The sequence below is a fragment of the Chinchilla lanigera genome, unplaced genomic scaffold (genome assembly GCF_000276665.1).
Source record: "Chinchilla lanigera isolate Chin_1 unplaced genomic scaffold, ChiLan1.0 scaffold00023, whole genome shotgun sequence".
Taxonomy (NCBI): Eukaryota; Metazoa; Chordata; class Mammalia; order Rodentia; family Chinchillidae; genus Chinchilla; species Chinchilla lanigera.
In genome coordinates this window covers 15,920,340-15,944,717 of record NW_004955424.1, presented here as the reverse complement: position 1 = coordinate 15,944,717, position 24,378 = coordinate 15,920,340, and the positions used below count along the sequence as shown (strand labels likewise).

At 41.8% G+C, this 24,378-nt stretch overlaps 1 protein-coding gene across 1 annotated transcript in view; it reads left to right on the top strand.

Moving 5' to 3' along the window:
- The window catches only part of Antxr1 (anthrax toxin receptor 1), a gene marked incomplete in the record, with an annotated part of 213,545 nt that overhangs the window by 89,561 nt on the left and 99,606 nt on the right, over positions 1-24,378 (top strand). The window contains 3 exon segments of the mRNA XM_013514693.1: positions 380-478; positions 16,556-16,625; positions 18,167-18,245. Coding sequence (XP_013370147.1) covers positions 380-478; positions 16,556-16,625; positions 18,167-18,245 — 248 coding nt within the window.

The following is a 24,378-nucleotide window of genomic DNA, read 5'->3' as shown; positions in this document are numbered from 1 at the left end:
GGAACTAAAGAACTACTCCCTGTGGCTCCTTCTGGCAGTTGTATTAAAGCACTTGAACCTAGAAAATGGGTAAGATTTGGATGGACAAAGAGGAAGGAATTAGGCATTCTAGGTAGGATGATTTGTAAGAATAAAGGTAGGAAGGTGGAAATTTAGAGTGAGAAGTAATAATATGCCCTCTTCATAAACAGCAAATGAGAATTGGTCAGTAAGGAAATGGGACAGGAAACACGTGCGGTTATTTATTGTTTCCAACCTGGTCTAGTTTTTGAATATTCTAACCCTGATGAAATAGTTACCAAATGTTCTAAATCAAGGCAGATAGGAAGCCTAAGGTCAGTGGTCATGTAATGGGTCCTGTCATTATTCTTCATTTCAGAGTCATTTCAAGTTGTCGTGAGAGGAAATGGCTTCCGACATGCCCGAAACGTGGACAGAGTCCTCTGCAGCTTCAAGATCAATGACTCAGTCACACTCAGTAAGTCCTTGTGGAATTAATGGGTTTCCTCAGCCTGCCTGGAGGTCCAGAGCATCTCCAGCCTGTCTTCCGGAAAGGCACACACAGGGAATTCCCACAAAGGTTTTCCCTGGTGGAAAGGTCTCCAGCAAAGACACAGCTAGCCCTATGGTGCTGTGATTCCAATCAGAGGTGCTCCTCTGGGTGGGTCCAGCCCTGAGGATGCCCAGCTTGTACAACAGGGCAAGGCTGGTATGAATTCCAATAACCCTCCTATCTTTCATGGTCACAAGCAGTAGCCCTGTGCTAGCCCTCAGGAGGCAGCAAGGAGCTTGTTTCATCATCCCCTGCTGACTGTCCACCAAGTCGGCTCTGCAGGGGCTGATTAGTTAGGGGTTTTAGAGCTTGAGGTTTCCTAAAGTACTGGAGACTCTCAAGAGTAAGAATGAGAAAGAGATGGTCTAAATGTACTAATCATGGACAAACCCAAAGCCAAACTATTAGGCTTGCATGTGTAGATTCTGGAACTTTCTTTTCAATCTGGATGATTCTTGCTTGGAGCAGCCAAGAAACTCTCATCATGGTGAATACCTTACATAAAATACAGGAATATGGAAGTAAAACTAAGCGCATTGCATGAGAAAAATGAATTATCATAATGTTGGAACGTCCTGGAGCCATTTGCAGCAGGCAAGTTCCTAACTGAAAGACGTGTGTGATTCATGAGGCTGTCCAGGCGAGGTGGGAAGGGTTGAGTTTAAGAGGACAGATGCCAGAAGCCCTGGTTATTATTTGCATCTGGCATTCATCACACGGACAATTATTGACTCCATGTCTGCATTAATAAACAATAGCCTCGATGGACTGTATTTTCCATAGTGCTCTGCAGTCACTGTGATTTGTGTTTTTACCACAGCACTCCTACCATGTAGAAGGAGCAAGGATGATACAAATTCACACACACACTTCCATCCTCCTTAGAGCCCAAGGAGGAGGGTCTGATGCTGTTTTTAAAGAATAATTGAGTGTGGGGCTTTTTCCTCCTTGACATCTTAAAATCTACTTGAATATCTAAAGAGAGATAGGCAGTGGCTTCCCCATAAACATCTGGAATTCCTGGCCTTAGAATAATATTGAATACTGGACACATCCAGTTAGTTTTCTTAAAATTTGGAAATGTTCTCATATCCAAAAGGTGCGTGCTGTGTTTGAAAACATTTTGAAATGTCCCTGCGTAGTCTCAGTGTGAACGTTGAATGCTTGCTCCCTACAGAATTCTTTTTTTCCTCCTTTTCCTCCTTTCTTCTCCTGAAGCAAAATCCCAAGTCTAATCAGAAACTCCTGAGGGCTTGATTTGCTTCCCAGGTAGATTTCAAACCCAGCCTGTGTGAAGATAGATGGAAATGGGGGTGGAGGGAAAGAGCCAACCCCACAGGGGTTGCCAGAAGGATTATGTAAGGCCCTATAACACAGAGCTGGACTGTGGATTTGTAGAGTGATGTCTTACAGTTCTATATTCCAAACTTTCTGTGAAATTTTCTTAGAAAACCAGCTCATCCTCTTTCTCCCTCTTCTCTTCCTTTCCTAATATACTCTTGCCAACACATGTGCAGTGTCACCAGCTCATTGATACTCAAAAGTAAATAAAGGCTCTGGGTAGAGAGCTGGCTTCAACCACAAGCCTAACTATGATCCCGGCACAGTTCTGTTCAGGAAGGACCGACGCAATGAATTCATCCTACTGTGTGCTGCACACAGCCCTCTTCAATGCTAAAAATAGTTATTAAAAATATTCTAAAAGAGGGGTAAGCTAGAGTTTGAGGAAAACTCTTAACCTTCATTTGTTAATTCACTTATTCAATTTCCATTCAGTAAATAATATGACTAAGAATTCAAGGATAACAGAAATTTGTAAATAAATTTTAAAATGTAGCATATTTACAGTTCCATTTTTCTTATCAACCTGATGGATAGATCAGTCTTTGTTGATGCTTTCCTGCAAAATAAAACATATTTAGATTCTATTATCCTTCCCAGTTTTCTTTCCTACCTGCACCCCAAGTCTTAAGATGTTGTCTGTTTTCATTTTTATGTTTCTTTTCTCAAGACTTCTTCTAAATGTTGTATTATGTTTTGTAGCATATATATATGCAGTTATTAATCAGAAAAAGACTAATTGAGAATCTAATAATGAAGCTAAGGCTGTTATGGCTGTAGCTACTTCAAACATGATATGGGTCTGAGCTATAGAGAACAATATATATGTATAAAATATATATATATAATACCTTTTTAAAAGACTATGAGAAGCCTTACAGATTTATCACACTACCATACAAGTGAAATGCCAATATATTAGTGTTCAAAATTGAAACTGACCAGGTATGATGGCGCATGCCTATAACCCCAGCACTCTGACAGGCTAAGGCAGGAGGATCCCAAGTTCAAACCTGGATAACTTGGTGACTTACTGAGACACTGTCTCAAAAATAAAAAATAAAAGGGCTGAGGATGTAGCTCAGTATAAAGTCCCTGGGTTTAATCCCCAGTAACAGTTGAGGAAGGGGAGAATAAAAATTGTTTAGAAATATTCTGATGAGGAATATAACCAAAAAACCAAAACCATAGGTTTGTACCTACTCTTGTCCTGCTTTCCTGGCCTTGGTTTTAAAGTAAAATCAACAAGTAAACCACTTAGAAATTACAGCAATTTCTGAACGTATGGTCACTATAACAAATTCAGAAATTCTGTATAAAATATGATTTTAAAAATTGTAACATGTGGCCTTCCTCAAAGGAAAGAAGGGGCAACCCCAACAGCAAAAGAATGGAAATCTAGCAGTAGGTAAAGCCATGGAGCTCCGGGCCAGGGAGTCTGTAGGCTGAGATCCTGACGTTGATGCAGATGCAGGAGCCCGGATCTCTGGTCGTGAGGTGCAAGGCATTGGGATTGCAAGAGCAGAGATTCCTGCAGAAATCACACTCCAGAGGGCTACAGCACCCATTAGTTAAATGTAGCAAGGGAACAAAGTCCATGGGCAGGATGATTTAATGCTGCCCACGTGATATAGAAGCACCATGTCAAGAATCCAACCCCCAAATGTGTCTGTGACCACCCTGAGCCTGTGACCCTGCAGAGGCCACACGTACCCACCCTGTGGACACTTTCCACACCTTCCACACAGCCCAGGCCCGTAGCACTTACAGCCAACAACCCCATTCGAAGACAAGCTCATAGCACAAGTGACAGATCACACAAAGGTGAATGAAATAAACAGCAAAACAATCAAGCAGGGAAGATTAGAGCCCAGTTAGAAAAAGAATGTAAAATAAACACTTTTACACTATGTAAAGAAGTCAGACAGACTTAGGGGAAGAACACTCAACGATGACAGATTAGAGGAAGTATGCTCACTAAAGTACAACTTCCTTTTTTTGTTTAGTTTTGCTTTGGTTTGGTTTGGTTTGTTTTTGGGACAGGGTCTCTCTGTGTAGTGACTAAAGCACCAAATCCAGATTTTTCTTCACCCAAGTTTTACCAAAGTTTACAGGACAAATTACCCAAAGCTGTACATGTTTCTACACCCTTTTTTCAGAAAAGAAACAAAGAAAAGGCTTTTTAATTCATTTTGTGATAATAATATAATCTTAATTTTTAAAAAATGGACAAGAGCACTAGAAGTAGAAAATATCTGAGATTAAGTTTGCTGATGACAAACATCTAAGTAAAATGTAGGCAAACACAATTCAGCAGTGCATTTAAAAGGAACCAAGATAACTAAGACAATTTCGAATAATGGGTAGGAGTTTACCTCTCACATACCAAAGCTTACTGATGTCAAGAAGGAATATTAAAATTCATTATCTAGTCCAAAAGTTTAAATAATTGTAGAAAACTAAGACTAGGATAAGACTTCTTTAACATAATAAAAATATGTATTGATGTTTGGGCTCAACACTTCACATTATTGTAATACATCACTATTTGGAAGTATTCACCTTAAAATTAGAAAGGAAATACCAGGATAACTCATTTCACCACTCTTAGGGAATACTGATCTGAAAGTTCTAGCAACACTATCCATAGAAACTCTCAGATGATGGAAATGTTCTAAAACGCTAGTGAACACGGTAGCCACGAGTCACAGGTGGCTGATGTGCACTTGAAACCTGGCTAGTGTGATCGAAGAGTTCAGTTTCTAATTTCATTTGATTTTGACTGACTTAAGTGTACATAGCTGTATGTGGCTGGTGATGAGCATATTTTAGACAATGCCATGAGCATTATAATAACACAAGAGAACTGACGAAAACAATCAGTACTTTAAAATTTGTACCTTTCTAGAAAACTCGAGTTGGCGGAACTGCCAGACTAATAAGAGTACAGTAAGTCCCTGTGTTGAGAACTTTCACAGATACCAACGGACCTTGCATTAGGAATATGTGTAAATGTGAACATATCATGGAAGCAGCGCCCATTTTTGCCAGACAGTGTCACAGTTGTGCAGCTGTGTGTTTACTGTACAGTGCAATAGTGTCCATTAGTACAGTGCTCGGAGCCCAGGATGTCCAAAGCAGTGCTGATGCAGAGAGGACTGCTAGGAAGCGCAAAGCAGTCTACGTCGTAGATTTGTACCAGACATGTATGAGACTCGCTTTGTCAGGCTTATGAAAGGATCTGACTTATGAGCATTCTCCTGGAACAGAACTCATTCATAAAGCGAAGGCTTACTGTATTCTTAAAGTGGGTGTTCTCGAAATAAATGCCGCAGTGATCACAATCAATAGCATTTCCAAAATTCAACCATGACCAGTTAGAAAGCATCACAAGAAAAATATAGCAACAACAAATAAAATCTAGTAAGAATTAATTGCAACAAATATGTATGGACATGTAAGAAGGAAATCACAAAGCTTTGTGAGAGATATAAAGAAAGAGCAGTGTGTTTATTAATGCCATTGCACAGCCTCTGGAGCAGGGTGACCAAGGGAAAGAGTCCTCGCTCTGTCCTCTCCAGCTGTGTGACCTTGACAAGTTATTTCACATCTCCATGCCTGAGTTTCTTCATCTGTTCTATAAAAATGAAGGTGGCAATAACAGCAACTATATTATAGATTATTATGTGCTTAAATGCAGGGGGTGGGGCTCAGAATTGAATCCTGCACCTGCAAGCAGCCAGTGGTCAAGACTGGCTGCTGGTACTACTTGATTACTGTCATTCTTGCTATGATTAAGTGGAGGAGTAATTGTGTATTATAAAGAAATCAATTTCTCCAAATGAATATTTCCTTTTAACACAATCTCAATGAGAAGCCCAATGGGACTTTTTTGAGTTAAGAAAATAATTCAAAAGTTTATATGGAAGATAAACATACAAAAATAGCCAAGAAAAATGTGGAAACTTGCCCTAGCTGGTTTTAGGATTTATAAAAAAGCTGTAATTGAAACAATGTACAACTGGTATCATAATCTGCAAACTGAGCACTGGGACAAAGTCCATAAACAAAGTCAAACACTTACGTGAATTTAGTGTAATATAAAGCGAACTTTAAGCTCAGTAGAGAAAGAGAAGATTATCCAAAAGATGGTGTTGACAACTGGCTAACTGCTTGGAAAAACAATTAAGCTTGATTTTTATCTTACACCTTACATTTAAATAAATTCCAGATGAACTACAAATCTTAATGTGAAAAATTAATGAAACCTTGAAATTTCTAGAAGGACACAAAAATAAATATTTGCATAGTTGTCCAACGGGCAAAGACTTGCAAGCATGAACAGACATACCACAAAGGAAACATTTGATAGTTTGAGCACATATTTTTTAACTCTTTGGTTACCCAACCTAACAAAAAAAGTAAAAGAGAATCAGAAAAGTGGAAAAATTATTCACAATGTATCTAACAAATAAAGGGTCAATAAAAAGTCATTTAAATCATTTTTAAATGTGGGAAAATAGGTAAAAGATATGAAAAGAAACTTTATTTATTATTTTTTGGGGACTGTACTGGGAATCAAACTCTGTACTTTATGCTTGCCAGGCAAGCACTGTACCACTGAGCTATATCCCTGGCCTGGAAATTTATAAGAAAAGTAATAGTCAATAAGCATTTGGAAAATGCTCAGTGGATTAGTTAATTGCCATTCTTAACCTATCAAAATGGTAAAGATTAGCAGATATACAATTTCAGTACAGGCAAAGATGTAGAGAAATAGCCAGGCCTGGTGGTTTATGCCTTTAATCCCAGCATTCAGGAGGCTGAGGCAGGTGGATCGTTGTGAGTTCGAGTCCAGCCTGAGCTACAGAGGGAGCTCAAGGCCAGCCTGAACTGCATACTGAGACCTTGTCTCAAAAAGACAAAAAATTCAATTCCCAACACCAAAAAAAAAAAAAAGACCAAAAAGATGTGGAGAAATAAATGATTTTATTTATCATAAATAAGAGACCATTAAAACTTTTGGGAGGCACTTATTAAAATGAAGCAACTCTTCTTACATATTTCTGACCCAGAATTTCAATGTCCACATCAAAAGGAAATGACTGACAATGTTTACAAGGATTTGGGCTGGGGATATAGCTCAGTGGCACAAGCGCTTGTTTGGCAAGGGCAAGGTCCTGAGTTCGATTCCTGGTACCAAAAAAGAAAGAAAAAAAAAAGAGTTAATGACTAATATTTACAAGGATTTGCCCATGTGAATATTCATCATAATAGTGCTCTTAATAGCAAAAGAATGAGGGGGACATCTAAATGATAACACACGTTTGACAAGAGGTAACCCTTTACATAAATTATACTTCTCCCCCAAACAATTAAATAATATCACAGAAGATTAATGACTGACATAGGAAAGTGTTAATGATATGGCATCATGTGTGAAAGCTAAGTTACAAAGGAGTCCAGCACAATACTGTTCTTGTTTTTCACACACATTTACATGCAGACTTGAAGGACATGCATCAAAATGTTACTAGTCAGCTCTGAGCAAAGCTACTATTAATTTATATTTTCTTCTTTCTGTTATCTGTTTTCTGCAATCATATGTCCCCTATTGAACAAAAGAAAAACTCACTAACTTTATTTAAAATTTAACTTTACAGTTCTTGGTAAATATTTAGCCCTAGCATACATCTTAAATTTATCACTTGGTGGTTCTCTAATCACCAGGCTGAACTAACTGCTGGCCAAGAAAGTATCTTGGAAATCTTCATATGAACGCTACTTTATTCTGGCTGCACTTTTTCCTACTCCAGTACTCAGTGTGCTGTGCCAGGAAAGGATCCACTTTCAACTGGAAATCCATTTGCAGAGAGATTAGAAGGCTGAAAGGGAGACGCTGGGGTATGAGCTGAGAAATTATCTATTTTACGCACTGTAAATAAAAAATGGGTGTTTCACTGAAGCGATAATGAAACACATGCTAGACTATTATGATGTTGCATAGAAACACAGGAGATACGGTCATAAATAAAAGAAACTGATTTTGACAGACTTGCTAAAATTTAATTTCTAGGCCATAGGAGAAATCTGGTTTATGGTTTCATAGACACACTTTAGTTTCTGATGCAACATTTTACTTCCTGACTTGATTTCCAATCTTACTCACTAGGGCCAGTCGTGGTTTACTTTTCAAACACTCCCAGAGGGTAAAACTTTGCCCCTTTTGGAAGATCCTTTCTCAAAGTAAACATTCGTTGCAAAGGCAGCTCTAAGAGTTAAAGAGGGGCTCAAATTCCTAAGGGAAAAAGAAGCAATGCACATTCAAAGGTGGACATTCCAGTGTGCTTGTTTTTAAAAAACTGTGCAATTATCCAGAAACTGTACTTCATCTTAGAATCTCTCTGGGCCCTGGAGCTGCTATAGGAGATCATTAATTAATGCACGATGGTGCCAGAGGGGGAGGAAAGACAGAAGAAGGAGCAGTGTAACCTTCCCAAACAAAAGCCTATTTTTTTCTTTTGTCATTCATGGGTTAGAGAATTGCATTTGTCAGTCAAAGGTATTTAATGCCATTTGGATACATCCCTGGGTTTGGCACTGTATGAGGGTCTGGTCCCTTCCAACTGGTGCTCTTTAAGTATTAGCTCAACATCCATTTGGAGAAGTTGGGTGCTACTGTACTAAGGACTGGTGGAATCCCTTCTAATGTGCATACCACAGTAGCTGAGTGTCCATAAAATATGTACCTGGGGTCTCCTTCCCAATTCTCCTCTGCATTTGGGTGTACATTTCATCCTATAAGAACAGTCAGTATTTGCCGTATTCTACAGTCATGACTGTGTGTAAGCCTTTAGCCGTTTTGGTAAACTTGCCCCTTCCAGTTCCAAAGGTAAAATGTTTCCAAACCTAATGGCACAGCTGCAAGAGTTTGTATGTTAGAAGACACAGAGCTTATGCATGAAGCCTATATTGTCCTTTACCAAGAACAAAACAAAGCTTTAAAAAAATCATATTAATTCTTAGTACATTAAAGCTGTCATGAGTGTAGCAGTTTATTTTGACCGTATTTCTTAAGTTATTTCTTAAGTGTCACTAAGAACATATGGAAGATCTGCATTCCCTGGACTTTTGATGCTGAACATATATTACGTTTGTAACTAATAAAAAGTAGCAGTGAAAATGGGCAGATAAGTGACATCCTGAGAGGTCAGACTAGCTGAGCTGACAACTAGCTGCAGACACTGGGGTGCCCAGAGCTATGAGGCTCACAGCCTTGTGAGGGACGTGGGAAAATGTGAGGCTACAGTCAGTGCAGAAACCAGCAGGGTGGCCGCGCCTGTTTCTATACTCCCCTGGGAATGGACTCATGCTCCCTCTCGCCTTTGACTTCCTCTTTCGGGGACCATGATGTTCCCTTGGTCCTCCTAAACACAGTGCCCAAGATAACCAACTCTGTTTCCTTCTGGGACTGCCCTCAGCTGTGGGTCCTCTATTGGTGTTTATATACAAGGTGTTCTGACCCTACAGCCTTCCCACCCATGTCTTGGAATTACAGCACAAGGCCCCCTTCTGGAGTGCCCCATTTACAACATAAAGCTCCGTCAAGGACAAAGGCTCAGATACTACGCCATCTTCCACTGCACCCAGCTAAACAGGCATGGAAGAATTTACCAAGCAACACTCTTCCTTACTCCATCCAGGATTTGTTTCTTTCTACTGTTACTCCTTCCCCTTCTCTCCTCATAGTCTTACAACATCTCTGAACTTTTCTCGACACTATACCAGTACCTGGGGGCTCTAGATTACACAGTGATACCCATAGGCCCTTCCACAACGATCTAATAAAGGATATGAAGTCAAGGTAGACATTATGCTAGGTTTTCTAACCTCAGGAGGATTGACAGCTGGTTTTGGATAATTCTTTGTTTGGGGGAAAGGATGACCTGTGTATCATAGATACCAATATCATTCCTCCCCCAGCTATGAGAACCCAAACTGTCTCTGCCATTGTCAGTTGTTCCCTGAGGGGCAAATCTCATTTGAGAACCATTGCACTATACACACGTCCACAGGTCCTATCTGAATGGATGACATGTTTGTCACACCTGTATATAATCTGATGGACAAGTTGCAAGACTACCAATCTTACAAACAGATTCATACCTTGGGCTTTACAGAGTATGAGCCCAGCAGTACCTCACCTTACTAATAACAGAATATATGTTGCATACTCAGCATTTAATAACATCATCACACTGAAATTTACAGCAATTCATGAAATGAGTTGATTCTCATTTTCTAGGTGAGAACTATGAGCTGTGAATATGTGAAAAGCTTACATCACCTGTGAGTGGCAGAGCCATGATGGATCTGAGCCATAGTATAAGCCATAGTATAAGCTCTTCATGTGCTTATTGTTCTCCATTCTGGTCCAGCCTACCCCACAGAACAAGACAGGAAAGCAAAAGACTTATCCTGGATACCAGTAGCATACAGGAACTGAAAGATAGTCATGTTTAGACCCAGGGAACTCTCTTGACTTCACAACCACTGTTGAGCCTTTCCAAGGAGAAACATTCTACTTTCAAAATTTCTGCCTTATCCCCTAATGTAGAGTTTAATGTCTTTTGTCAAACAAATCCTGGGCTTGTTGTCAAATCCATCTACAAAAACCTTCCAGCCTAGGGCCTAACACACAGGACTGCCCACGAGTTGCGAGTTCCTTTCCATGCTCAGCTGTGGTCCCATCGAGCTGCACAGTACGGTTGTGAATTATGATTGAAGCAGCCCCAGTAGGACAATCAGTCACCTCCTTTCTGGCTGGAGCTCCAGAAGGCTCAACCCAGATGCTTTATATTTCTCCAGCTTGGAGTTCTACTGAATATAACTGCACTTCAGATTTTGCACAATAGTTTAAAAGTCTAACATTTTCCAGAGCCAACCACTTTTGAAGACACTGAGAAGGTGGAAATATCCAGCCTAACTCTAGTTTTTAGTCTGTTCTCCCATAATTTAGAGCCACATTCCCAGACCAGCTGATAATCTGGTGCTGAACAGTTCTACTTGGCTCTGGTATACCATGAAAATGTTCCCCAAGCCCAGGAGACACTGGGAGAAGCAGCAGGGAGAGCTCATTCAGTCCCTGACCTCTACTGTTTTTCCCACTACCTAATGCAAATGTCACAGTAGGAATGTAAACTCTACTTTGGGGCTTACATCAGCTTTTGGAGGGTTTCAACACACTCCCCTAGATAAGAGTAGGGGTTATTTTTCTTTCCTTTTTGCCAGAAATAAATATTTATATCAAGAAAAGTTTGCCAAGACTTGGAAAGTATTTAAATTATTTAATCAGCCCCATAAAAGGATTCACTCTGATTGGTGTTTGAACTGGCTAATGAATTTTAATCCTAGTTTTATCCTAAATCCATTAGACAGTCACCAAAGTACAATGGGAAATTCTGGGAATTTCCTTTTTCACCAGTCTAAAAAGGATTACATTTCCCAAGGATAAACCCAGGAATGTACACATATAAGTGTATAGTTCTGGAGCATACATTTGTTCGTGTTAGATCAGGACCTCTGAAAAGACTCCTGAACTTATCATGTAGCTCTTCAAGCTTACTCTTCTCTCCTGGAAGGTCTGGCTTCCATTCATGCCTTGCTCACTGAAGGTCTTGACCATTCACCTTCGAAGTGGTTATTATGTAGCCAAGCATGGTGGCTCACGCCTGTAATCGCAGCACTTGGGACGCTGAGTCAGGAAGATTGTTGTGAGTTCAAGACCAGCCTGGGCAACAAAGTGAGCTTGAGGCCAGCCTGAACTGCATAGTGAGACCCAGTCTGAAAAAGCCAAACAAAAGAAAACAAATCAAAACAAAAACCAAAGTGGTCATTACAAAGAACTTCCTTTTCTGGAATACTATGGCTATACCATAAGACTCACAGGACTGACCTCAGGCAAGTCATTTCAACAAAACCATTCCAGTTCTGACCGTTACTAGTGGTGTACAATCAACTCAGTTAAATAACAGCACTGAACCTCAGTTTTCCAAACTATTTATAATAATATTTCTTTCAGATGGCTATAGAAGCATCACATGAGATCATGGCTATATAGTATTAGACAAAATCAGTATACATATAAAGTGTGTGTCACGTGTGTATGTACATCTGTATGTGTATATGTATGTATATGTGTGTGTACATACACACAGACACACGAATTTTCTAAAGCTTTAAATTTCCCTAGGAATTCCTTATGGCTAAAAAGATGTTAGTTTGATAGAACAATGTAATTAAGAAACCAAACATGAAAACTGTAATCTTCAATTCCTCTTAATTTAAGCCACATAGTTATCTTGTTTATTTTAAAGATTGAGATTCCCATGTAATAGAGTGCAACATTTCCTGAGTCCTTATTCATCCAAGTATGGCGCTTTGTACTTTCGTACACTCTTACTCATTCCCACACAGCTGTGTGTGTCCTGAGGTCGGCCACACCATTTGTACATGAACTTTTCTCCAGTCATTCAGGAGCAGGAGGAAGAGCTGTGACTTGGACTGAGATTTGACAGGCCCGAAAGTATCCTCTGCCCTCTCTCTGTGCCCTCTGCGCCCTGCTTGTAGGCCATCTACCTCTTGGACCTAAGATTTCTGGTAGTGTGTTATAATAACCCTTACTGATTCCCAAATCCTAATTTAAATCAAACTTCTGTTTGATTATCAGACTCCTGTAACAGATGCTTTAGGTTAACCTGTGTCGTTGGTGTGCACAGAGCTCTGAAACATCTCTGGACATGGACAAGGAAATGAATATTTCAAAATCATCTAAGAGATTCATTTACCTTCTGGTCTCCAACTCCCTCTGCTCCCCCTTTTTCTCCCCATTTGCAAACAAAAGGCAGGCAGGCTGCTCCAAGCTGGCCTCCATTTCCCTGGACACTCAGTGCTAATGAGCAGGGAAATGGCTGCCTGTGGGCAGAGAGGAGGAGACCCCGTTGTTATAGAAGGGGACTGTGGCCCCATAAACAGGCAGCGCGCTGGCTTTGGCAGAGATGACGGCAAGGCTGGTGTGGCCCCAGAGCCAGGCATGGCCCAGCCTAGGATCAGACGAGGAAGGCTTTGTGCCCTGCTTCCCAAGTGGACGTTCCAGGAAGGAGTCAGATGACCTCAGTTATGGAAACCAAATGGCCCTCCTTTGTTGGGGGGGCACTCATTTTTGTGGTAAAGTGAAAACAGCCTCCAAACCTAACAGTCTCTCTCAGAGCAGAAAATGCCAGCTCTGCAGCGCAGGCTCACAAGCCCTGGAGGCTGACAAACGGACAGGGATGATGAAGCTGTCCTACGGCTGGGTGAAAAGCTCACAGTCCTCCTGGTGAAGGACTCCTCTGCTTTGCCCCAGAAATAGATGGACTCCCAGGCAGGGACGGAAATGAAAGGAGGGAAAGAGTGAGAAGTGTCTGCTTGTCCAGACCACATTCCTCCCCCGACTTCTTTCCAGCTGAGGTGGAAGGAAGGAGGCAGGAGCTGTTCAGAGGCACTGGAGCTGTGCTGCTTTCCTGTGCTGCCTGGACCATCCTTGTCAACGTGACCCAGCTGTTCCCACAGAATGCAGCCCAGAGTCACGAGGCCTCCTGTGGCTGCTCTGTGGCTATGCCAGGTCCCTGTGGGCTGGCTCTGTGGGCAGGGAGATGCGCTCCCAGGTAACACTAGTGCACGTGCCTCAGAAAAGCCACGGGCATGAAGAAACACATACAGTTTCTGGTCAGCCTTGCCTGTCCTGTGTTTGGTTGATTCCCTAACGCGAGCCCTTCCTGGAACGTAGTCTCTTAGCAAGGAAAGAATAATGCGGAATTATTCAGTTCCAATTCTGGCGTTACCTCTAACTTGCTTGGCAACCAGATGTCTCTCTGAGCCTTGGCAACTATTGTCTCTCTGAGCCTCCATTTTGCATCTGAAAACAGCCTGATGATCCTTGCCTGGTTCAGGAAGCTGTAGTGAGGAGGGAACAAAGCATAGCTCTCATCACGGGTGGTAGAACAGCCTGTTGGATAACAGGGATTTTGCAGGGATAACTGCCAGGGTGCAAATCTAAGTGCTCCTGTGTAGCGCTGAGCAAATTGTGTGTGTGTGTGTGTGTGTGTGTGTGTGTGTGTGTCCCTCGCCTTTCAAATGCAGGGAGTAGGAGCCCTGCCTCAGGGCACTGCAGCAAGGTTAGGCTTGACTAAGTGACGCATGTGAGGTGCCCAGAGGAGCCCGGATGTGTGTGCCAGGGGAGACTGGCTGTCATTACTTTCTTTGCCAGGAAAACATCTTGAAAATGGTAATGGTCTGTTCAGGCACTGCATGATTCACTGCTGTCATCATAGGCTTTAATATTTTACACAGCACACCCTCCCCGTTCCTGTACATTTCAGCAGCTGTCAAGAGCTGATCTAAATATAAGGGAGGATCTCTAACAGTGCCCTTTTGCTCTTAGGAAAAATCTCAGAAAGCCTCACCATGTCCTGTACAGACCTGATCATCTGTCCCTGCTGCCTTTCTAGTCCCCTTTTGAGCCACTCTGTCCCACTCAAATTCAACACCTTCAGTGGCCTTTTACCTCTCCAGAGGGCTGGGCTCCTTCCTGCCCCAAGACCCCAGAAGTGCTTCCTCCTCTCCCATTCCATCCGCTCCTCACCTGCCCTCCAGATTTCAGTTGATATGGCATCTCCTCCAGGAAGCGTCTCCTGACCACCAGCAGCCAGAGGAGCATCAGCCCCTCCTTCCCCTTGTGTGTGCTCCTCATAATAACAGCTAAATACTAGTCTGTGTGGTTAGCAGTTTGTCAGTTCCGGGGGTGAGATGTTTCATCTCCTTTGCTCATGGCATGCCCTCTCACAGTGCTTGGCACATGGCAGACACTTAAAAAATATATTTCTAATAAAAATCAATGTATTGGATTACTCTCCCTACTACAGCTTTTGTAAAATTCCCTAAAAAGGACCCTTGTTTTTATTCTCAAAGCCTGTATCTCTAGCGTATAGGAGGCCTTCAGTAAACATTTGTTAAATGAATGAATGCTCAAATGGCTTGTGAGAACCTTCTTAGCTTTTCACGAGATTTCCCGTGACAGCATCCTCTTCCTCTTCCTCCCAGTGGGGATGGAGTGCTCAGCTCTCAGGTGTATCCTCTAACTCCCCTCCCAGCTGGCTCTGCCCTATGAATCCAGGAATAGGCACAGGGTTAGGACACAAAGCTTCCTAATCTCCAACTGTATTCTATAGCCATGACTCACACATGACAGAAGTGAAAGCAGTTTCACAGCCAAGGCCAATAACAGAATATTATCCTCTAAATATATATATATATATCCCTTTGCATCTTCAGAAGAGGCTGATATGGTTGTATCACTGAAGAATCCAAAACAGGGCTGTGCTTTAGTGGAGAGATGACCAGGAGGCATTCCTGGTGGGGGACCAGCACCAGCACACAAAGGTCTGTCTCAGGGCAGGAGGAAAGCAGGACCTAAACAGATTGGTACAGAAGGAACTTATCTTTGTTGCACATGTTTCCGTGAATATGGCTTCTCTTTCCAACTAGACTTAGATAGAAAGTCCTTCGTGTCAGTCTAACACTTCTTTGTTTCTCCCAAGTTATTTATTTTTGGGTGAAAAAAGGAAGAATTTCATAACAAATAATAAGAAAATAAAAACTGTGTATCATTATCATCAAAGTAGTTACTCAGAGAAAAAAGATTCTTACAAAAAAGAAGCAAATAGATAACAGCACAAAACTTTATCAGTAAACTAAGAGACGCTAGTAGTATAAATGAAATGAATTAGCATATATATTGTAATATTTTTGATACAGCAAAATAGGTAAATTAGGGAATTATTTGAACTTTCTATTTCCCATTTATCTTCTATTTTGCTCTTTGGGTGTACGTATACATATATATTTATATATTTTTATTTTCTCATATAAGAAACTGTGATATTTAAGCTTGTGGTTTGACTTATTTCACTTAACATTATGTTCTCAAGTTGAATCCATTTACCTAGCGGTACCTCAAATTTAATTTTCTTTATGGCAGCATGGTACTCCATTATGTATAAGTATCCCATTTTCCTTATCCATTCATCTATTAATGGACATGGACACTGTTTCCAAGATGTAGCTATTACAAACTGTGCTGCTATAAACACAGGTATTCATGTATCCCCAGAATATCATGATTTTAACTCTTTGGGATGCTACCTAGGAGGAAGATTGTGGGGTCAAATGGAATTTCTAATTTTTGTTTTTCTGATGGAAACGTAAACTCCAATTGTAACATAAGAGTTCAGTCCTGGTAGTTCAATGGTTGACACAACTAGACCCAGTGGGGGGAACATATTCAGTCAAGTGAAGCCCTTGAATTCACTACTAATGGCACAAGAGTAATTTTTATTTCAGAAGGTTTTTGTTTTTCTTGAGTCTCCCTGGACTTGGTTGATAGTCTCTAGAGTTCAATGAATTTGAAATAATAACCTTGAGCCAGGAATGTAGCTCAGTGGCACAGGCGCCTGCCTGGCAAGCACAAGGTCATGAGTTTGATTCCTGGTACTAAAAAAAAAAAAAAAATGAGATAATAACCTTGCCTCTCTCCCTCCTAACCCAGTGACTTCTTCTTTACAGATGAGAAGCCCTTTGCTGTGGAAGATACTTATTTACTGTGTCCAGCACCTATCTTAAAAGAAGTTGGCATGTAAGTTTTCACCAACAGCTTAATTTCTCAGCTAAGGAGGAAAGAGGAGATGGAAGGGACAGAGGGAAAAGAAAACATCTCTCTCCCTTACCAAAATGGACTTTTCTCTAGATTCCCTCAGGAATAATGGTGCTGGTGCCTACAGTAAGCCAGGCACTAGATAAGTGCTGTACAGAGTGTCTTTTCATCTTTCCCAGTTTGCTGTGAACAGACATTCCTATTACACAGGATGAAGACTGGGGCCAAAAGAATTTGAGTAACTTTCTCAAGGTCACACAGTAGTCAGTGGGAGAGCCTGGGCTCGATCCCAGCTCTGCCTGACTTAATCACAACTACATTTCTAGAAAGTTCTCACATATTACCTCATCCCATCATCACTAGTATCCCACCAGATGACTGTTACCAACTCCCTAGACACAGGGAGACTCGGAAAGGAGATCTGGAAAGGTGAATCAAGGCCTCAGCCAGTTCATGACCAACCGAGACCCCAGACTCAGACCTGTAATATCCTCCTCAGTGTTCCTCTGCGTTCCTCCCCAGAGCAACGGGTGGTCACCCAACATTCCCTCAACTAACTTAGGAAGAACAACTCATGTTGTTGCATTAAATGTTCCTGAGATTAATCACAATAACTCAACAGAAGAAAGAGAAGTAGCACCCTGAACAAAAGAATTATGTGGGAGGGGCGGGCTGGGGATGTGGTTCAGCAGTAGAGCTCTTGCCTTGCATGCACAAGGCCCTGAGTTCAATCCCCATCACCACAAAAAAAAAAAAAAAAAAATGTGGGAAAAGAAAGGTGGTGTTGGTGCAGAGAATAGAAAATAGCCTCTTGAAAACCATTTCTGTAACAGGCTGCAGATGGGGTAACAGCTTTAAAGGAAAAAAAGTAGAAATTGTTTACCCAAATTCTGCTTCAGCATTAGTTTTTGTTGAAAGACGTCCACCCCCAGGTACTTGACATCTGCCTATGATACCACAGATCCTGTCATCTAGACCAGTGCTCTTGCTGCAACAAAATGCGAGCTTGTGTTTCAGTGAGTTCTTATACATGGGAGGAGAAGGCGAATGAGCTCATCTGCCGCGTTATCTTTTGACTGTGCTGACCGTAACACAGCCACCTCCAGCAGACTGCTGAAAGTCCAGATAATGAGGGCAGAACATCAAGCTTACAGTCTGCCCAGTTTGCCCCATTGACTTGGATCACTTTCTAGGAGTACTTTGTCCCACTGCAACGTGACAAGTGAGTTAAGTACAAGTGGGCTCTGCCCACTGGATGCGATTCGTTGCGGTGCAGGGAGGTCCGAATGCCTTGCCTTGAAGTGCCGGCTTGCGTGTCCAGTCGTCTCTCTAGATGTTAGAGGTGAGGGGTCGAAGAGGTTGCCTTCCACAATCCCAAAGGGGAAACTGAGGCCTTCCGAGGAAGAAACTGCAGTCCTCAGGACAGTTAAGAGCAGTCCTCAAAGGGGACCCGTGTGTCTGGCTGTTGGCCTATTCCTCATCGCATGCCATGCTGAGTGTCTCTGGTTCTCTTGTCGTTGCAGGAAAGCAGCGCTCCAGGTCAGCATGAACGACGGCCTCTCTTTCATCTCTAGCTCTGTCATCATCACCACCACACACTGTGTAAGTCCTAACTTCTCCCTGTACTCGGGACCTCTCTATCATCATCGTCAACAACTTTTCTTAAACACCAGTCTCCTCCAAAGGCTTCCCTGCAGGCATCTCTGGTTCTTTGCTCTGCTCCCTGACTTGCATCCCCAGCCCTGCTGGGCCAGTCTCCAGGTGGGCCAGGCATGAGTCAGGAATCCCTCTGTCAGCTCCAATGGGTTCCCCATTTCTGACGTTGAGGGGAGCCCTGAATGCACTGGTCTGCAAATGGTAAGACGGCTATATCTGTGTAGCAGTGAGGGAGGGGCCTGGATAGAGGATGGGCAGGAAGGAATTGGACAACGTATTCAGAAAACACATCTTCGGGGGTTTTTATCCCTCCAAAAGTAAGCAGGAAAATGGACAGTGGCTGGAAGAGGGACAGAGAACCTTTCATTTAGGATAAGAGAAATGGAAACTGGTTTATGCTCGTGGAACTAATCTGGGGGAAATGGGCAATTGATGGAGAAGGAGGCTTTCTGTTGGGGGTGGTGAGGGAAGAGCAGTAACTGCTTTCTCCCTGTGCCTCCTCAGATACCCTTCACTGGATCTTTCCCATTAGGTTCTTGTTATTGCTGGCTTCCTATGAAGTCGCCTGGAGAGCTTCTAAAAGAGAATGGAGCCAGAGTCTGTGGCACCAGCCCTGGCTTTGGTGGCTCCGAGGCCTCTTTGGGTGCTTGTAGTGTGCAGCCTCGGTAGTTGCTGTGGCTCAGGGTCAGTGTCGCAGAGCTCAGCTTGTCAGGGGCAGTCAGGGCTTGGTTTATGAAAGAATTTAACCTCTAACACGAGCACTTCCAAAACAACCATTTTCAGGATATTCAGTTTCTTTAACCAAATGTACTATCTCCACTGGATCATTCTAACAACTAAGGTGTTTGGCCTGATGGTCAGATTATGTAGTTGCAATGGTAACTTCCTGAGTGGCTTCTGGAAGACCCCTCAGTAATTGGAATTGTGTACTTAATACCATTACAAGTGAACAAGCGGTAGCACCATGCCCTGACACCAGATAAAACAGAAACAAGTTATCTCATAAATGAACAGGCAAACCAGTTTTCTTGAAAGCTGGGTAAGCTAGTATTATGAAGGGGGGACTAAGGTTGTTATAGACAAGTGCCAGCATTGAGAAATGTCCATGTCTGCAACATCTGGTCAGCCTTCAAATTTGGATGCCTGAACAAGACACCATCAAATTTTTCTTAGCCAGGCATGGTGGCACATGCCCATTATCCCAGCATTCAGGAGGCTGAGGCAGGAAGATTGCTGCCTAAAGTGCACAGCGAGACCCTGTCTCAAAAAAAAAAAAATGTACATAGAAGCAGTAAATTTTTGTTTGTTTGTTTGTTTGTTTTAGACACAGTCTTGCTATGTAGTCCAGGCTGGCTTTGAACTCTCAGTGATTCTCCTGCCTCAGCCTCGCCAGTGCTGGGAATACAGGCATGCGCCACCATGCTCAGCAAAGCAGTAAAAATTCTTCAAATGTGCCCTGCCTCATTCTTTTGGAAATTGACTTTTGGAACCTGCCAACCTGCAGGAAATTATTAAAATACTCCAAATCTAGTAATTCCATTCCAGATTCCTCCCAGCTTTTGAGTGATCCAACAGTGTGGACCTGCATTTCTCATTATGCCTGACTGTACCACAGAGAAATACTCACTGCTTTTGAACCACAGTGGCAGGGGAAGTGGGAAAGGGAAATGTCTTAGGACTAACCTTGTGGTATGGCAAATGCAAGGCCACAAATTTAAATCTGGGCCTCTAAGTAAAGAAAAAAAAAGGCTCCCTTACCAAAGTATTGCAAAATTAAAGAATTCCCAGTAAAGTCCATTGCATCTTCCCAACTCACTCCATCCCCACTTCATCTTGTATTGCTATCATGCAATTGCGTGTCACAAGTTTTTTGGTCAGTTGATCTTTGATTAAGATAGCCTTTTATATATTCTATCCTACTCCCTTGTCACTTTTCACTTAAGAATATTGTATTAGTTTACAAGAAAAAATTGAAGCCACACTAAGATTTGAGATCTAAATCCATTCATTCAATAAATATCCATTGATTACAATGTGCTAGGCACTCTCCTGGGATACATGAGGGAACACAGCAGAGAGAAATCTGGAAGAGCAGGAGGAGGCAGATGGCAAAGAGTAAAAATAACATAAGGTGACATGTGCAACAGGAGGATAGAGCAGAGTAAGCGGGATTGGTACTACTTGGGTAGGTGGGTTCCAAGGTGGGTAGGGTAATGAACACACTAACAGCATGGCATTTGAGCAGAGTCCTGGACCGTGAGGAAATTAAATTAACCATGAGGCTATAGGAGGGTAGAAGAGGGTGGAATCTTCCAAGCTATGAGACCCTAAAAACCCCTTGTGTTCAAGGAAGGGCAAGAAGGCCAGCAGTCATTCCCTGAATGAAAGTAAGCGAAGACAATAACAGAAAGTAAGGTAACTGGAGACGGAGAACTCAGGGCCTTGAAAGGACTTGGGCTTTGGAGCAGAGGAGCCGCATGGTCTGACTTACATTTGAAGGATTTCTCTGGCTGCTGAAATGACCTAAAGATAGCCAAGAACCAGGAATGGAAGCAATGTGACTAGTCAGGGTGGTTCAGACAAACAGTAGTGGTGGCTTGAATCAGAAGGCAATGGAATTGGAGAGAAGTGGTCAGAGTCAGGTGTATTTTTAAAGTAGAGCTAAGAAATTTCTGGAAGTTTTAGGCGTGGCTTGAGAGGAGACAAGTCAAGGGTGGTCCTGAGAGTTGAGCCTTCGTGACTGTGAAGATGGACTTGCACTCAGCTGACAGGCAAGAGCAAGACTGAAGGAAGAGGAGATCTGGGGTTGAGAGAGAAAATCGGAGGATCCTTTTCCCTGATTAATATTTGTGTGACCTTGGCCAACTTATTCAGTCCTTTTGTGTTTCTGTCTCCTAACTGATAAAACTGAGATGACAGTGGTTTAAGTCTCCTACAGAATTGTGAACATTAAATGAAATGATGGATGTAAAGTACACAGCCTAAGTCCTGAAGGGGAATTAGTGCTCAATGCATGTTAGTTATTTCATACTGAGAGCTTAATCAAAATTTTTGAACTAACTGGAGATTCTTCTTAAAGAGTGGGCTCCTCAATTCAGAGTTCTATTACAACAAAGAAGATAAAAAAGGAGCTCCTCTAAGACAATTCGGATCCTCTGCAGTCCACATCTGTCACTCAACCAACCTCAAGCAATTGGAAGGGTCCGGAAAAGACCAAAATCTCCCAGGGAAAGAGACCTGGTTTTAATCTCAATCTGAAACCAGGCCCTATACAGTCAAATTAAAGACTAAACTATCCCTGGGCAAAATAGAGATGGGGATGGAAGGCGTGGTCATCCAGAAGATGAAGTAAGGTCTTGGACTTGTGTTTGTTTGGAAGACTCGGTTTTTAGATCAGAAATGATCTCCCGGGTCTGAGTAAAGGGTTAGTCTTGTCTGTACCAGTCACAGCCTGCCCGCCCAGTCCATCACCTGGAACCAAGAATCACTTTAAAATATGTAGCTGAGATTTTTCTCACTTTATTTGGTGCCCATTTGGATAACTGTGTCACAAGCTTTCAAGATCCATGGTGAATAATTGTTGCCCCTGCCAGAAGCAGAAATTCCATGAAGTTTTACAGGAAAGAGCTTTTTCCATCCAAGAGCTAAAAGATTTCCTATACAAATGGTAAACTGTGTTGAGCTCCATGACTATAGAAAACTGGTCAAACGTCCAGAGGCCTCTCCCAGCAACATGTTCAGTAGACTTCATCTCTGCGATTCTAAATGCTCCCCTCTGCTGCCCTGCCTCCAGCTATGTGTTGAGATAAACACTGATAGAAAGAACCTAGCAAAAAATCTATACTCGTAATAACAAAACAAGCAAAGTCTAATACTTTAAAGAACTTTTCTAAAGATTGTCTTCTTTTAAGTAAATAGTTTACTTTTCTGTAATTTCCCAGCCCAAAGAGCACAAAATGCAAGGAATCTTTCAATAAGTATTTCTTGCACTCCTACTGTGCCTCCTGCCATGTTGCTGTTAGACAGATGAAGCCAAGGAGCCTGTAAAAGGGTATACAATAAAGAACAGGATTGTGTGAGTCAGGTACAAATGCTATGGGATTTCAGAGAGGGGAGGAAGGAGCGGAGCCAGGAAGAATCATGAGATCTCCATGGAGGAGGTACTAGCTGAGTGATGATTTGGAAAACGGTAATTATAGCTGAAGAAGGGAAGAGGCAATTCTTTAAAGAAAATTATCAAAGGGCTAGCAAGGGCTTGAAATGTCTCTGGCATAGTTTGTCTATGGTCTCTCCCAGAATTGTGATGCTGTCACTTCTTTTCTGTTCATTTTGTATCAATTTTTGGTGCCTTGTTGTCTTGGTTACTTTCCTCTCATTGCTGGGACAAAATACCTGATGCCCAAAATTAAGGAAGGAAAGGTTTATTTCACTTACAGTTTGTGGAGGTTTCAGCCCATACTTGGCAGGTTACAGGGCAGAGTGGCACATGGCAGAGGGCTACAGCTCATGGCAGCAGAACACAACAAAAGCAACAAGCACTAAAAGGGAGGAATGGCGGCAAGCAGCTTCTTCCTCTCCCTTACATATGCAAACTATCCACCCCACGGCGGGTGCAGCTCTCACACCCATAGTCAAACTGTAAAAGCCTGCCCCATGGCCACATGAGGCTTTGGGGGACACCCAGACACAAACCATAACACTTGTGTGTGAGAGCCATTTCTCAAGTTAGCCATGTCTCCTCTTTTAGGATGTGCATCCCACCCGCTTGATCTTGGTCACCAAGGATGTGACAGAGAAGCACAGCTGGTGCTTGTTGCTGTTCATTGTGATCAGGACTTGATTTGCGTTAGTTGTCACATTGGAAAAATCACACTCTGCAAAGGAAAAAAAGGAGATCTAAAGTTAGACACAAGGTTCTAAAATCAACACTAAATAAATAGAGAGCCCTGTCTTGAACCCTGTAAATTTTCCCTCTCATTTATGTTAAAAACAGCTTGGCTACGAAAAGCAATAAGGTGAAATAAATTTGAGAAGATCCAAGTGACTTCACTGTTCAGAGAAACTCTTTTTTTTTTTAATTGAGTATTGTTTTTATTTTAAAGAGAATAAAAAAATAATTTAAAAGTTAGAAATGATACAGAATTTCCCTAAACTGAGGCTGGGGATATAGCTCAGAGGCACAAGCACCTGCCTAGCAAATACAAGGTCCTGAGTTCGATTCCCAGTACTAAAAAAAAAAAAGCAGAATTTCACTAAACAAAATGATAGGAATTCAACAATAGTTGTTATATTGCATATTGTTGTCTTCAAATTGGTTGTTCAGATTACCAGATATAAGCATGCAAAATTGGTCCAAAAAAATTAAAAAGAAGAAAAAAGAATTTAAGCATTGACTGTTCCTTTCAATAGACCAGTAGAGAAGCTCTTTTTAAATGAAGAGAAAACTGAACAAACTCCTCTTAGAATCACTCAAGAAAGAACCACTGTACTATGATGATATCGTCATGCAGGAATTAAGAACACAGGAGAGTGAGTCTGAAATCCTGATTTCACATCCCAGGCCCTGCACTTTCTAGAGCCGTCTCGGGCAAGTTAACTCAGCCCATCTCAGAACTCATTGTGCATGATTAAAATAAAGATAAAAGATTAATTACGGACTTGAAGCCCATAATAACCTATTAAGAAATGACAGCTATTTATTAGCTTATTGACCTCATTCGCTTTCCTTGCCAAGTGAAGATCTACTGTCCCATGAAAAGATTTGCTATACATGCCCTGTGGCTTATAAATAGGTTATTTTCTCCTGATGAGGAGGCATGCTTGCTTTTGAGTACCTGACAAACCTGGATTTTAGGGTAAATATTTGAAGATATTACTTATGGAATAAGTGCAGGAAGAAGACACCAACAAATCAGCTTTCCTAATAACTCAAAGAACTTGGGATGTTTTGAAAATGTACAATAAATCTTGCAGTAAAAGATCAAGTAAATAGTAACATAAAAGAAATATTTAGGCTACTTGGAAGCCTGAATAAAATTAAGTATTTGCTAAAATGGATGCATTATTAGGACCAAGAGAT